The 15748-nt window shown below is 48.1% G+C and overlaps 1 protein-coding gene across 25 annotated transcripts in view; it reads left to right on the forward strand.

Annotated features, from left to right (window-relative positions):
- EHMT1 (euchromatic histone lysine methyltransferase 1) overlaps nt 1–15748 on the forward strand; it is a 198176-nt gene that overhangs the window by 127727 nt on the left and 54701 nt on the right. For all 25 annotated transcript variants that reach the window (XR_011432335.1, XM_023629512.2, XM_070250534.1 and 22 more), the window contains 4 exons: nt 3846–3923; nt 5878–5998; nt 9623–9754; nt 13076–13221. Coding sequence is in view for 24 of the 25 variants with exons in the window: in XM_023629512.2 (XP_023485280.2) it covers nt 3846–3923; nt 5878–5998; nt 9623–9754; nt 13076–13221 (477 nt within the window). In the remaining variant the exon portion in view is untranslated. The remainder of the gene's footprint in view (nt 1–3845; nt 3924–5877; nt 5999–9622; nt 9755–13075; nt 13222–15748) is intronic.

Raw genomic sequence — 15748 nt, forward strand, 5'->3', positions numbered from 1 at the left:
TTGTGGTCATGCATGTGATCTGCATTTAGAAGGTAGACTTCCGTGCTGGCAGGTCACCCGTGGGCTCTGCCTCCTCCTGTGGGAGCTGAGATGGCTTTCTTGCCTCTCCTGCAGTCTGCGCTCCTGGAACTCCAGTGTTTAACTGATGTTCTGAATGGAGCTGAGCAGCTTCTCACGTGTTCACCGGCTGTCAGTATTTGTTGTTCTTTGAGCGACCTGCTAAACATCCTCTGTCCGTTTTTCTCCTGGCTTGTGCATCTGTTAAGAAGGTGGTCTTTGGAGCTTTGTGTGAACGTTGAGTTGCTCTCGTGTGAGCTTTGGTTACCTCCCCAGCCTCGCCCGTGATGTCAGAACCCACGGGGACTAGTCTGTTTCTTGATGATTTCTGCATTCTCTGTTCTAATTATGGTAAACAGACCTTTCTTAGTAGTGATTTTGAATAAATTGATGTAAGCCATGTTCTAATACTTCACTGATTTCTTCTTTATGTATAGATATTTGATTCATATAGAATTTATTTTGTGGTAAAACATGAGGTAGATACATTCAAAATGGGTGAATTTTATGATATATAAATTATATCTCAATGAAGCTTTTTAAACAAAATGTAAGGTCAGGGTACATGGCTTCCCTCAAAGTGGTTAGCCATATATGTCATCACCGTTTATTGACTGTTTCTTTCACCTACTGATTTATAATGTGACCTTTATTGTATACCGTATGGCATACGGAGTTGAGTCTATTTCTGGGTTCTTTATTGTGATCAAAGATCTCTCATCTTCCAGAGAGAATCTAGACACTGCGTAACTCTAAGCAATAGCACTGCATAACACCCTCAGCTCCTAGCCCGAGTCTGTAGCTGGGCCGGTGACTAGAATTGCGTCGTGTTGGGTCAGGGTCCGCTGCTTCCCCTGGCCTGCTGAGTGCCTGCCCACCCTGTGTGAGCTCGTCCTGGCTCACTCACGTTTCAGCTCCGACTCGAGTATGTGGGCAGTTGTCCCTTCTCTTTCTGATTTCCTCGGCTTTTCAACTTCCACCTTACTCTTTGTACCTGTTCTACATGCGGTTAGCGAGGACCCCTTATAAAGTAACTTTGTTCCTTCCTTTACAGTCACTTTACAGGAGTTTTGGAAGGAACTGGAGTTAATTAAGTTGTTAATGTGCCTATTTTAATTGGTAGTTTCATTGCTCAATCTTTTTAAAATAAAAAATTACCCACTAAAATTTAAAGATAACCTACATTAAATAAAGCTGATTAAAGATATCAGAATCCTACAAAAAAGGCTATAGTGAATGGTGAAAATTTTGAGGCATTTCTAATATCAGTGATGAAAACAGGGAGGATTCACTGCTCTCTCCTAACAGAAGCACTGCAGCTCTGTCGTTCCAGCTGTGACGCTGGACCAGAAGGAAACATTAACATTTAAAAGGACAGGGGAGAAGAGTTTGCTGAGAATGTAATCATCCATCTAAAAGAATTGGAGAAAACCAGCTGAAAAAAAGCCAGCTGAAGAGCTGCCTCAGCTCGGAAGCTGACTTCAGGCAGGGCGGCGTGGCCTGTCTCCTCCTCGCTGCAGCAGCCAGTCTGGGTGAAAGGTGGCGACAGCAGCGGCAGAAGCATCAGTAAATGCCTGGGGATGTTTTTTAACTTTTCTAAGTAGCAAATATCAAGATATGCAAACATAAGGAAAACAGTGAATAGTCAACACATGGCCAATCTTGTTTATTTGTACACGGATTGTCTTGAGCAGAGATTTCAGTGTGGATGTTTAAAAGATAAGTACTCTTTGAAAAATAAAACCATAGTATCACACGTAAACATTAGCTGTAATTCTTTAATATCACTGGAGTATTGTGCAATAAATTTAACCAGAAATGTCTGAGAGGAAAACTGTAAAACTTTGCTGAAAGAGGTTAAAAAAAGACAGAAGTTCATGGAAAGACCCATTGTTTGTCTGAATGAGAAGATCTCTTATTTTATTCCCCCCGTGTTATCCGTAATTCAGAACAGTCCTCCTCAGAATCCTGACAGGACTTTCTGTGGAGCAGCTGACAGGGGGCTGGTTCACAGCGAGAGCAGGCAGGGAGGCCCGCAGTGCTAGTCCTGGAGTGTGAGTGCAGCGGGTGTGCAAGAACAGGAAAGCAGGGGCAGTGGAATAGGGACCCGCGCACACCCGTTTGGACAAAGATGGGGTTTATTGTAAGAAAGGGGTTTTCAGTTAGTAGTCAGGGGATCATGAACTTTTCAATTGATGTTATTGGGACAACTGACTGATCTTTTGGGGGAAAATAGAGGTCAACTCTTGCATCACAGTGTCTAACAAGTGAAAACTGCATTCTGGAGTTAGATGGGATGATGGTTGTACAAATCTGAGGTACTAAAAACCACTGGAGTGTGTACTCTAAATGGATGAGTTTTAGGGTAGATAAATTATATCTCAGTAAAACTGTTATTTAAAAAAGTAAATTCCAGAAGATTTAAAGCGTCAACACAAAAGATTTAACTGTGGAAGAAAATGATGGAAATTATTTGTCAAATCTCAAATGAAGAAGGCCTTCCAGTGCAGGACACAAACCCAGAAGCCACGAAGGGAAAGATGGACACATTTGACTTGTCCAGATAAAAGTCTCACAGTTTTATGTGAGAAGAAATACCATAAGCAAAGCTTAAAGAACTTGATTGGGAAAATATTTATAACAGTTGACAGACGAAGAATTACTATCCTGTATGTGTGTAGATTCCTCTACAGATTAATAAGAAGCACAGATCTACTAGAAATATGGACTGAGGATATGGTCAAGGCAGACGTAGTGGAAGAAGTAGAGAAGTGCGCTGAAGTTATGGAGCACACAGTTCCTCATGTACGTGGGGAATGAAGACCCAGGCATGCACGCGGCACCTTTGGAAGGCTGGTCGTGCTTTTGTGGGCGTGCTGGTGGCAGCATTCCTGGAACTCCACGTCTAGAGAATCCTATACAGAGAGTAGCGTGTCTCTCCGTTGTCCCGGAGAGTCTTGGCTTGTCTAGGGGGAAGTGCAGGGGGTGTTCATCGGCCATGGAAGAAGTTACTGTGTGCAGCCTCACAGTGTGGATGACCACATCCCTGCCTCAAGGAGTGGTGGGAAAGGGCAAATGGCACTCACGTTTGTTTTAGGATCTTTTGCAGTGGAAATGTCTTCATGTGTCACCTGCATGGATAGAAAAGATAAATACAAAAGAAAAAATAAGGTACTTCTGTTGTTCATATGGAAAGAATTCCAAAAAGTACTTTTGATTGGCAGAGAATAACATTCATAGAAGTGTGTTGGTGTCCTGCCGTCTGCACAGACAGAAGCATGCTCTCGCGTCCAGGCAGACACTGGCTGGAAGCACCATGAGCAGCAGCCATGGGATGGCCCTGGGGCTGGCGGGGGGTGGGTAGGGTTTGCATTTTATATTATTTTGTGGGCTCGGAAAATCTTTTTACTGTGTGTGTTTTGTTACTTTTTAATTGCATTCTACCACATGTAAAATGCATCAAGTGCACTAAATCTTGAGCATACAATTGACGACCTCTTAGACTCCAGAGGAGCTGCCTCCCAGATCACTTATAGATCAGTAGTGCAGATCTGTATGTCCAGGCAGTATAGAAATACAGCAGAGGAGCAGCCGCCTGGGATGGGGGCTCTCGAGGGGAGCAGAAGGGGCCTAGAGCGGGTGCTAGGGACAGCGTCCAGCGTATGCACATGCATCTCCAGCGTTCACTGCCAGTGTGTTTGGTAAAATGTATTTTTGATTGAATCACCTGCCACTGAAGGGTCTCATTAGTTTTTGTTTTCTTTTTGGCTTGTTGTGCGGCTCGTCAGTTGGATGGCGAGTCCGAAGAGGAGCAGGAGTCGGCCGGCACCGGGGAGGAAGAGGAGGATGGAGACGAGTCTGATCTGGTAAGCCCAGCGCTGCATTCTACTTCATTGTTTGATAACAAAGGAAATAGAGGAGACGCCATGGACCGACTAGTACCTCACTCAGCTGTCATTCATTGCGAGATAGTGTGTGTTTGGAAGCCAGGGCCATGACTATGGCCAGGCAGATCTGGTCCTGGCCCTTGGAAAGGAGCGTGAGGAACACCTGTGCAGAGAGCCGAGGACGATGGGGCCGGGCTGGGCAGGGCAGGCGAAGAGGCTGTCGCAGTGGGTGATGGGGACTCAAGTCGAGGGGGGGCCATTGCCTGCCGTGTGTGGTTGGACGGGACAGGAGCTGGTGACAGGGACGGCAGTCGTGATTCTGTCCCTGTGATTGATGTGCAAGGGAAGGAAGGAATTGAGGTGTCTGAGGTAGAACTGGCAGGACCTTTGGTGGGCTGGACATCACATGGAGGTGAGGGACAGGAGTGAGCACAAGGCTATTATCACTAGTGGGCAGCCAGGTGGAGGTGTCATGGAGGCAGAGGCCAAAGGCCAGGGCCGGGGGTCCAGGCCAGGGAATGGGAGAAATGGCTGAAGAGCACAAGGCTCCAGGATGGAGCCTGTGGAAATGCCCCACAGGTAAAGCATTAAGTAGAGAAGGATGAGTAGGCTCTGAGACTGGAAAGGGGGTGTTCGTGCTGTGGGAAGAAAGCTCAGAGAGTCAGGGGCCACGTGAACTGAGAAACTCTGTTAAGAGGGAGGAAGTGGTCTATGGGGTCAGCTTGCCGTGTGGGCCAAAAACGGGACTGTTGGGTTTGGTAGTAGACTGTCACTTCTTTGGGACAGTGGAATGCAGTGACAGTGAGGTTTGGGTGCAGGTCTTACAGAAGTTCCACCTGAATTTTTGCTGTAAAGGGGAGCACAGGGGGCCAGCCCCGTGGCTGAGTGGTTAAGTTCGTGTGCTCTGCTTTGGCGGCCCAGGGTTTTGACGGTTCAAATCCTGGGCGCGGACATGGCACCACTCATCAGGCCATGCTGAGGTGGCATCCCACATGCCACAACTGGAAGGACCCGCAACTAAAAATACACAACTCTGTACCAGGGAGCTTTGGGGAGAAAAAGGAAAAATAAAATCTTAAAAAGAAAGGGGGTAGCACAGGACTGAGGCAGGTGGAGTGGAGTGCAGGCTGCAGTGGGCTGTTTCCTTGGAGGGAGCCTGATGCTCACTGCTGGACGACCGCCAGAGCCGCTTGCCCTGCCAGATGACTACAGGCTGACCGAGTGCCCAACGCGAGGGCTCGTCCCAGGCGGTCGGGAAGGCCAGTGCCTGCGCTGGTGCCTCTTTCTGTGTGGTGAACACATTCTTTTAACTTTGTGTTTATATCCATCGTAAGCAGGAGTCCTGAGATCCTTGTGTTAGACTAATTGGAAGGGGCTGGTGGCCCATGCTGTGTGTCTGTAATGTGTGGCAGTCAGACACCTTTCTACGCCTAGACTTTAGAAACAGATGCTTAAAAAATCTTGAAATCTTATAAATTGATTACAACCTCTTTCATTGTCCTTCACATAGATAATTAATATGACGTAGATTCTGAAGCAAATTGAGCCATTAGTTCTTCCTTTTCTCATGAGCAAAACGAATGGATGCATCTGATTAGGAGTGGATTCTCTGAGCTTATTTATTTAGTCCCGAGTAGAACTTTCTCATTTATTCTTTCTTGTGCCAAACTCCAATAAGATATATAAGTTCCTTTTTAGTTTTCTTGCCCCTTTTTTGGCGTGTAAAGTAACTGAGCTTAGAGTGATGTTTAGGAAAAAGCATGGCTATCTTTAAGAATGTGACTGAGAAAAATGTCTAAAAGTAAATTAATCTTCTAGTGGAAGAAACAGGATATAGTAGGTATTTTACTTTGCGAGAAAAGAAAGCTCGTAGTCCTTGTTGCTTTCTGGAGCCCCTACGCTTTGCTTTTCTGTCCCTGCCCTTGGTCCTCAGAGCTCTGAGTCCAGCATCAAGAAGAAGTTCCTCAAGAGGAAGGGGAAGCCTGACAGCCCGTGGGTCAAGCCGGCGAGGAAGAGGCGGCGGAGGAGCAAGAAGAAGCAAGGCAGTGGGCCAGGTACACGTGATGCGCACACGGGGGCCTGGGTGCCCTGTGGTTGTGGGCTGATAGGACTCCGTTTGAAAAGAGGGCTCCGCTGTGTAAGCACCCCGGAGAGGGGCCGGCCCGGTGGCGCAGCGGTTAATTCTGCACGTTCCGCTTCTCGGTGGCCCTGGGTTCGCCGGTTCAGATCCCAGGTGTGGACATGGCACCGCTTGGCAAGCCATGCTCTGGTAGGTGTCCCACGTGTAAAGTGGAGGAAGATGGGCACAGATGTTAGCTCAGGGCCAGTCTTCCTCAAAAAAAATAAAAGTATAATAAAAAAGAAAAAAGAAGCCCGGAGAATGTGTGGAATGGCTTTGTTGGAGATGCTCAGGTTACCCTGAAGGGCTTTGCTTCTGCCACACCTGTGGTGCTGGCCTCATTGCTCTTTGCTGAGGGGTCGTTCATCGCTCCTTGTTTGGCTGGGCCTCTGCGGCCTGCATGGATGCTTCCTCGTGGCTGTAGCTGCCCTCAGTGTCCTGTGGGGGCAGTCTCCTCGGTCCAGGTGGTACCTTTCGGCACTTCGGTCCGTTTTCCCTGTCCTAGAAGTAGTTTTGTAAAGGGGATGCAGGGAGGGAAGTGACTGTCAAACCCAGAAGGTGAGCAGGCTTGGTGGGCAGGGGTCGCTTTTACAGCTTTGTTGCAGAAGACTTGGTGTGTGATAAACTGTATGTAATTCAGGCATATGGTTGGTGAGTTTTAACCCATGTGTGACTGTGAGACTTCCACCACAGTCAGTTGTGAATGCCCCAGCACCGGCAGGGTCCTGTCCCCCGCCACCCCTTGGTGAGCTACCCTCGCCCCAGCCCTCCTCCCTCCCCAGGCACGTCTGTACCGCGCTCTGCCTCTGCACCTTGTTAGCACTCGTAGAACTTCATAGGAATGGGTCACTGGATAGGTGCCCTCTCTGCCTGCTTCTTTGCGCAGAGCTGTTGGAGAGCCATCTGCATTGTAGTGCGTAGTGCGTGTGGATAGTTGGCCTCAGCGTGTGCAGGATGTGACTGTCCGTGGTTTGTTTATCCTTTGCCTGTCGATGGACATTGGCCTCTTTTCAGTTTTTGGTTATTACAGATGAAACTGCTATGAATGTCTGTGTACAAGTCTTTATTGAATGGATGGTAAGTATTTAGGAGTGGAATGGCTGAGTTGCATGCTGCATGTCTGACTTCTTAGGAAACTGCCAAACTGTTTTCCAAAATACTTGTCCTCTTAACATTCCCATACAGCACATAAGTGCTCCAGTCCCTCTGTGTCCTTGCTGATACTTGTGGTCAGTCTCTGGAGTTTCAGCACTGCTGGGGGTGTGCAGTGGTGTCTGCTGTAAGTTCACTTTGAGCTTCCCTAACGAGGAATGAGATTGCACATCTCAGCTCTTGTATAGCTTCCTTAAAGTGTTTGTATCTTTTTCTCATTTTTAAGTCTGATTGTAAGTCTTCTCATTGAGTTACAAGAATTCTTTCAATATCCCTAGATGTAGGTCTTTTGTCAGATACATGTTTTGCAAATGTGTGCACCTAGTAAAAGTTTTAAAAATTTTGTTGAAGTCAATGAATTATTTTAAAATTCACGCTTTTGGGGGGGGGCGTGGCGCGGCAGCCTAGTGACGTACCAGTTAAATTCTTGCTTTCCACTTTGGCAGCCCGGAGTTTGCCAGTTTGGATCCTGGGTGTGGACCTACACACTGCTTATCGAGCCATGCTGTGGCAGGCGTGCCACATAGAAAGTAGAGGAAGATGGGCACGGATGTTAGCTCAGGGCCAGTCTTCATCAGCAAAAAGAGGAGGATTGGTGGTGGATGTTAGCTCAGGGATAATCTTCCTCAAAAAAACCAAAAATCATGCTTTTTGTGATCTCAGAAATCTTTAACTCAGGCCATGAAGATTCTGTCCTGGTTTTCTTCATGAAGTTTTACAGTTTTGGCACTTACCCATGGGTCTCTGATCCATTTCCAGTTAGTTTTTGTGTTAGGTGGGGTCAGGCTTGCCTTTTCACGTGTGAATAGCCAGTTGATCTGTGCTATTGGTTGAACTGACTTTTCTTCTCCATTTCGCCCTTCAAACCTTTATCGATACTCAGTGTGTGGGCTGTTTCTGGACTTTCTAGTCTGTCTCCTTTATTTGTTTATCTTTACACCAGCACCACAAAGCTGCAGGCCTTTGTTCGTTTTTCACAATTAGTTTAGCTGTTCTTCTCGATTCCGCTGATATAGAAGTAGGTTTGCTAGATGGATGTCGGGGAGGCAAAGCTGTCCCCTGAATTGTGGAGGGCTGCAGGAGGCCTGTGTGTGAGTCGCAGTTTCAGACTGGAGGTAGGTGGCAGGTGGGGCTCTCTGACTCTCCAGGCGCACGGGAGCTCCTGTGAACTTCGTCTCCATCTCCTTCACTTAGGTTTCCTTTTCTCTTTACCTCGATGCTCACCTGAGATCAGAATACTTGATGTAGCTTTTATTGTTGGCTCACAAAAGCATTTGTAGATCCAAGACTAAGTTGTTTTGGGGTAGAGGTTTCATCTTTGCCTTCTTGTGCATAATGTGTAAAATGTGTGCTTAAATATTTATCCACAGAGGGGTGTGAATTTTATTTTTTTTCTGTAGTGTTTAAAATTGCACAAAGATCTCTCGTGTTCTTCAAATTGGTGGTGATGATTTCTTACAGCTGGTTGGCTCCTTTCTGTCTGTCTAAGATCTAGGTGCAGAATATGGTATGAATTCAAAGACTTTGGATACCATGAGTTTCTGTATTATGGCTTACTTATTTCCGATCATTGAAATAATATCAATGACTAGTATTTAGAAGCTTGGCTATGAAATATGGGCATTTGTGCTTTGCTGGTGTTGGATGTTATCCCATGTATATGCACACTTTTCACAGGCTTCCTCAGTAAAATGCCCTTACAATAATAGATGCCCAGGTGGGCCCTCCTGGGACGTGTGGACAGGCTGGCCTCGGGCTCAGTAGGCCTGAGTCTTGCAACCCCCACTACACAGCTCCTTTTTTGCACACACGCCTTCTCTTTGGCATGTGCAGATTGTGTTGCTCTCTGGTGAGTGATGCACCTGGTAACCCACCTGTGTCCGACGGGTGGCGCCTCCTTGCAGTGCTGAGTCCTTTCCCTGTGAAGCCTGAATCCCCGGTGCCTGTGAGGTTGGGCAGATTTCCTAGCAACAATGCACGTGTCTTTAGCAACTTTACATCAGGTGGTCTTTCAAACCTGCAGGTCAGACTTTTCTGTTTTATTTTTAAAGTAATATTCGCAGAACATAACACATACCAAGTTTTTATCCATTTCCTTGATTATTTGATCAGCTTTTGTCTAGCTGTGTAGTTACAGAGAAGGATGTTTTCACATCTAAGTACCTTTGTTTCTCTTGACACACTCCTCCTTCCTCCCGTGAATATTACATAGAAATGGGGGAATTAGCAAAATGATGCACAGGAAAGAAAATGATAGTGAAATTGTAGCGACCTGGATGACAGTGACCTTTTAGTTTGCTGTTGGAATGAGTTGATCAGCATTCCCCGTGGGCCCGGCTCCCATGCATCCTGCTGGGGAGGCCTGGCCCCTGGTGCAGAGTTTCACGTGTGTGCCCCTTGAATGCAGGTTCTGAAGCATACACGTCGTCATCAGGAAGCACAGAGCAGACGGTGCCAGGAGACAGTACGGGGTACATGGAAGTTTCTCTGGATTCCCTGGATCTCCGTGTCAAGGGGACACTGCCCTCACAAGCAGAAGGTGAATGTGGGGCTGTGACCAGGCCAGGTGCCATCTTGCTCATTGTTTCCTTGGCGGCTCCTGCGTATCAGTGGGATGCCCCCTGGTGGGTGGTGATGGAAGGTTTGAGTAAATGCATCCCTGCAAGGTGGCCAAGTGGACTCGACACAAGGTGTGTGTGCCTGTCACCACAGAGTTCAAGTGAGGGAACCCTCAGGGATGAAGCAGCAGACCTATCCCCAAGGGTCAGATTGTTGGTGGTCGTGCATCATTCCCCATAAGTCAGACACGTTTTTATGTGGAATTCCTGGTAAAAAGACGTCCTTCTGTCCTGGCTGTGCTCCAGGAAGTACATAGGTGGCATGATTTTGAATAATGTGGCTTTTTAAATCTCTCTGGTTCTAATTATGATTGGTTGAAATATGTCTTCTGGTTAGTGTTGAGCTAACAGTGCTCAGATGCCTCTGTAATGGAATATAACGTGTAGTGCTGCTTTTAAACGAGCCTTTAAATCACAGATGCATCAGCAACTCCTGTGGGAAGACCCCTGGCCCTGGAACTCGGTGGGACCATGGGCCACCTGCACTGTGCCGGAGCTTGTCAGCGTCACTCACACTTTGTTTCCACAGCGTTTCCTCTTCTTCAGCCATATGGAAACCTGTTATCAATGAAAAGTCACTAATAACTGACTATTTTGGAAAGTCTATTTGAAACGTAATATGGGGAAAATGTGAAATCCTAAAGTTATTTACATTGTATGTGGATTTTGCAGCTGTTGGGTTGTGGACTACTATAGGAGTTTAGGAGTTTGACCAATCATTTTTTAAAGGACAAATAACTAGCTTCTTAGAGTTTTGAACACTAGAGAAATCTTTAGCTCAAAATGTAAATTGTAGGCTTGTCCATCAGAGAAACAACTGTTTTTATTCTGGCACCAAACAGAGGAGAAACCCCTCTCCATTATCAGAGTTCTCAGCATAGAACCCTCATGTTTTTTTTCCAGATGGACCAGAACACTGTGTGTCTAAGTTTTCTAAACCTGCTTTTAGATTTGTTTCAGGAAGTTAGAGAATTGGACATAAGCATAAAGTGGTGTTTCATTTTATCAGGTGCCTCCTCCCCTGTGCCCTGGTGTCAGAGGTGAGGAGGCAGCACAGCGCCCTCTGGACACTCATGGGCGCAGCAGGCTCTTTCCATGATTTGTTGTTTTAGCTGAGCCACAGGAGATTGAGGGAGATGGCGGGAGGTGGCGTCTAGGGGCCCGCCGCCTTCAGGTTTCATACTCTGTCTGGTAAAAGTAAGGACCAAAGGTGGTGGTAAAGGGGTGGACAGAAAAGGACCCGAGAGAGTAACCGAAGGAGCGGCAAGGCGAGGGCCCCCTGGGAGCCGAGGCAGGCTCCTGAGATCCCAAGACCTCTTCTAAGGTGGCTTCCCCAAGGGTTTTTCCCTGTGATTGGTCACCACTTATGGATCAATCCTGCTTTGATTTAGAGAATCAGCACAGAGAAGAAAGAAGCCGCATTGCTTGGCTGTGTTCATGCTTTTTAGCACTGGAGCTCCAGAAGCTTGTGGGAGGTAGCCGCGGAGCCTCAGGCGGGACTGGAGGGGTGCAGTGCCTCAGGCTTGCTTGGGACGTGGGTGGTGTATATCTGTGACAGGTGCAAAGGGTGGGCGACAGTTCTGGGTCATGGTTCAGCATGGTCCAGGCTTGAGCCTGGAGAATGTCTGTGCCAAGATCAGAAATCACGGTATGTGGGCATGTCCATCTTCTCGTCGTCCTGGCTCCTCGGTCTGCTGAGTTGAGGTTGAGTGATGTTGTGATCCCCTCAGGTGACGAGGGAGGTCAGGAGCCCATGATGTGGAAATGTGAGCCGGCAGGCAAGCCAGAGCTTAGTGGGAGGGGACACTGGGGTGGGATTTGCTCGCACTGTTCACGTGACATCCGTGGTGGCTCCCACCTCTGGAGACGGGAGCACACCCGAGGTTCAGGAGACGTCTGAGCCACTACCCCGTTGTGCACGTGTGTGGGAAACTAACTCTGCAGAGCTGGGCCCTTGCCCCCTCCCCTCAGCCTTCTCAGCTGCGTTGGCAGCACCTTTGCGTAGTCTGTGTCTTCCTCATTTAAAAATCAGGTTGCTGAGCAGGTCCCCACAAAGGCCCTCCCAGTTTTAAACTTGCAGTGATTCTGATGTGAGTTCTACCTCACCGTTCCCCTGTTTCTTCTCGGAGAAGTCTTCCCTCACCACAAAGGAAAGGTCTCCAGCCCTTGGGGTGTGGGTACCCCAGAGGCTTGGCTGCGCCGGGCGATGGTGACGTCCCAAGGCGGAGTTGCCTCCGTCTCATGCTGTGCAGAGCACCCAGGGTCCCGCTTCCTGAGTGCGTCCTGGCTGTGCCCAACCTCAGGTTACAAACAGGGTGGAGGAAGACAGTCAGGGCATGTCTTCCGACCAACGTGGGAATGTTGTAGACGTGAAGATGAGAGTTCATTATTCTTACCCAAGAGAGGTGGGGGTGGGACACACTGATTCATTTTATGTTTCTACTCTGTTTCCCAAGGAGAACGTGAAAGGTGCCTGCCTTTGGATCAGCAGTCCTTGTAGTCGTCAGTCGGATCGAAGGGTCTTTCTGGGCGGGCCTGGGGTGGGCTGAGGCAGAGCTGGCTGTGCTCAGTGTGGGCTGCAGGCCCCTTCCTCCCCGGGACCCGGTGGCTTCACTGCGACCCCGGGGCTGAGAAGACAACCCTGAGTGCTGCTCACATTCCTATTTTTATCCTTGTCCTGCTTTCTTCTCTCTGTTTCCCCAGCTCTTCCCTCCATCAGCTAATAAATGGGCCCTTTGGACTGTTGCAGTGGTGAAAACCTTCTCGATAATAAACTGTTACTAAATTCTTCAAAATTGAATTGTTTGTTTGTGTCTGTGGCTGCAGTTCTAAAAACAAGTGAGGAAAACAAGGTCTTAACATACAGTAAACTTTTTTTGTGTGAAAACCAAAAGATTTAGGCATAGCTGGTGACAGTCTCTCTGAACTTACTGCTGGCTCCTGAGAACGTGGGTTTACCAGGTCACTCTCGAGAGCCCGGTGGGTGGTAGCTGGCTGGAGAGGCGCTTGCCTCTCCCGCCATGGTAGGTGCTCGACGGGCTGGGCCCTCCCCTTGGGGGGCTGCTTGTGCTGACGGAATTCCCAGTGCTGCTTTTGTTCCAGAGAGGTCTCTGCAGAGGCTGCCTGGGCGCTTTCTGGCCTGCCCTCGTGAGGGGGGGAGTACGCGTCGCTGAACATCGTGAAAGCCCGTCTGGGTGTGCACACCGCTGCTAGTGACGCTCGCCATGTCTGTGTGACTTTAGGGCTGGCCAACGGGCCCGACTCAGTGGAGACGGATGGCCTCCAGGAAGTGCCCCTCTGCAGCTGCCGGATGGAGACCCCGAAAAGCCGAGAGATCACCACGCTGGCCAACAACCAGTGCATGGCCACGGAGAGTGTCGACCACGAAGTAAGCATGCTCACTTCTGCTCGCCACCATGGGCCGGCCGTGCCTGGAGCAGAGCCTTTCCGGCGAGCGTGGCCTCACGTGACCGGGAGCTCCAGTAGACTTTGCACAGAAGCAGCCAACAGGCACCAGCAGGGACACAGCGAGATAGTGGAGACCAAACACGGGTCTGGAGCTTTCTAGAAAGATAGGTACCGTGCGGCGCGTGGATAGAAGGACCTGTAGGCTTTATTTTTCCGTTACTGTCGCGCTTCTGTGAAGGTTTTTCTGCCTTGCCGCAAATTCAGGTGTGCACAGGTTGAGACAGCAGAGTTGAGCTGAGACATGGATGTTATTTGCCACGCATTCCGTCACTCGCAGCCTCCACAGACCCTGTCCACCGTTTTTTAAAAAAGAACTTTTCATGTTGAAAAAGTGCACTCATCCTTCTGAACCTATTACTCTGTCTCTGCCTTTACCAACATTTCGGTTCCTCCCTCTTGTCCTCTCTTGGTTGTGAGCTAGCATTTTAAACCAAACCCCATTTTCCCACTAAATATCCCAGTACGTATCTATCTGAAGAGAAAAGAGAACCTTTTCTCATGTAATAAAAAGAGCAGCAATTTGCCATTACTGTGTAATGCCTAGTCGATAGTCACATGTCCGTGGAAAAAATGTCTCTTTACCACATTTTTCTCTAATTGAATCAACAATGTTCCACTTGCTGTATTAATTGCAGTGTCTCGAGTCTCTTCGTCTCTTTTAGCCCAGAGCTCTCTCTCAGCCGTCCTCCGGTCCCCGTGCTGTCGGCTGTTGAGGGAACCGGCTGTACGCTGCCCCAGGCTCTGGGTGTGTCTGATGGCTCTCTTGTGTTAAGTTATCCCTTCCGTTCCTGTAGCCTGGAAGTTATGTCTGAAGACTTGAGTAGATTCAGGTACTTAAGATTTTAGTTTTATTTTGATTTAATTTTGGCAAGAATGCTCTGGGTGCAGTGAGGGGGTGCAGTGAGCTCACCATGCACCCCATCAGGAACAATGCTAAGATGAGCGGGGCTCTCTCTGGCCGCTGCCTGTGCCTTCTTCGTCAGCGCCTCACCAGCCTTCACTTGGTGGTGTTACTGTCGTCAGTCACCACTGCCTGAATCCATCATCTCATTAGAAGTTGCAAAATGGTGATTTTACTGTTTTGTTGTTCCTTCTACAGTTGCTAGCTGGAATTCTTTGGCACAGAAGAACTTTCCCACATCTGCTGGGGCTATTTGGTGCCCCAGAAATACACTTCATAGTAGACAGAGAGAATAAATAGCTACTTTCTGATCTTTTTTTCACTTCCAAAATAAGGAGTTGGTGCCCTAGCAGCTTCCTGTGGCAAGCAGTGGGCTCAATTGATCTTGCCTCCCACCCCCAGCATCTCTTAGGAACTCACGGTCTTTTTTGTATTCAATGTGTTACAAACTTTTTTGTTGTAAAATGAAGCATAGATCCAGAAAACAATCCAAGGTGGCCTAATGAGTCTGTCCAGGGCGAGCAGTCTGGTAGCTACCACCAAGATCAGAAAGTGGACCTGGTCCCACCACCCCAGTCCTGCCTCCTGTCTTGCTCACTCCATCCACACGATTCAGCATCCACACATGTGTCCTGAGACCCTGTTGCCCTCTGTTTTCTACTTTACACACAGCTCCTCCCTTTTGCTTCCTTTCAGTTTATCTGTGGAGCAACCTGGGCCTTTGGCCTTGTCATCCGAGTCTGTGGGTCCCACATTCACAGTGCACACAGCATGCTCCTCAGTGCTTCTGCACGTTGCAGCTGGGTACAGAGGCTGGGCCAGACTCAGGTCCATCCCTTTGCTAGACTTGTGGGGAGTTTAGCCTGAGACAAGAAGCACTATTATCTGGTTGTCTCTCTTTTTCTGATGTTATCAGCTGTTGATTCTTTTTTTTTTTTTTTTTTTAAAGGTTTTATTATTTCCTTTTTCTCCCCAAAGCCCCCCGATACATAGTTGTACATTCTTCATTGTGGGTTCCTCCAGTTGTGGCATGTGGGACGCTGCCTCAGCGTGGTCCGACGAGCAGTGCCATGTCCGCGCCCAGGACTCGAACCAACGAAACACTGGGCCGCCTGCATCAGAGCGTGCGAACTTAACCACTCGGCCACGGGGCCAGCCCCTCAGCTGTTGATTCTTAATGCCCGTATTTATTAATTCATTGGAGGTTTCAGAGTGGTGATATCCTGTCATTTGTTGTTCATTTATTAGTTGGAATGGCTTCATAAAGAGACATGTCATCTCATTGCTGTTTCCTTTGCCAGTTGGCACATTTAGAGGAAAGACAGGGTGAAAGTTTGAGCCTCTCTCTTCATTTCCCAGTCTTTCAGATCATGAGTTTATTCTCTGTCATCCTTTGAGGTTGACCAATTCTTTCTTTTAAAATAACATTATGAACTCATGTATTTAAACATATTTGATGGATTTTAATTCTTGGTGTTATTATTATTATTGAAGCTCAGATCACCCCAGCTTTGGCCCATGGGACCCTCTTCATTTTGAACTCTTT

The sequence above is a fragment of the Equus caballus genome, chromosome 25 (genome assembly GCF_041296265.1).
Source record: "Equus caballus isolate H_3958 breed thoroughbred chromosome 25, TB-T2T, whole genome shotgun sequence".
NCBI classification, from domain to species: Eukaryota; Metazoa; Chordata; class Mammalia; order Perissodactyla; family Equidae; genus Equus; species Equus caballus.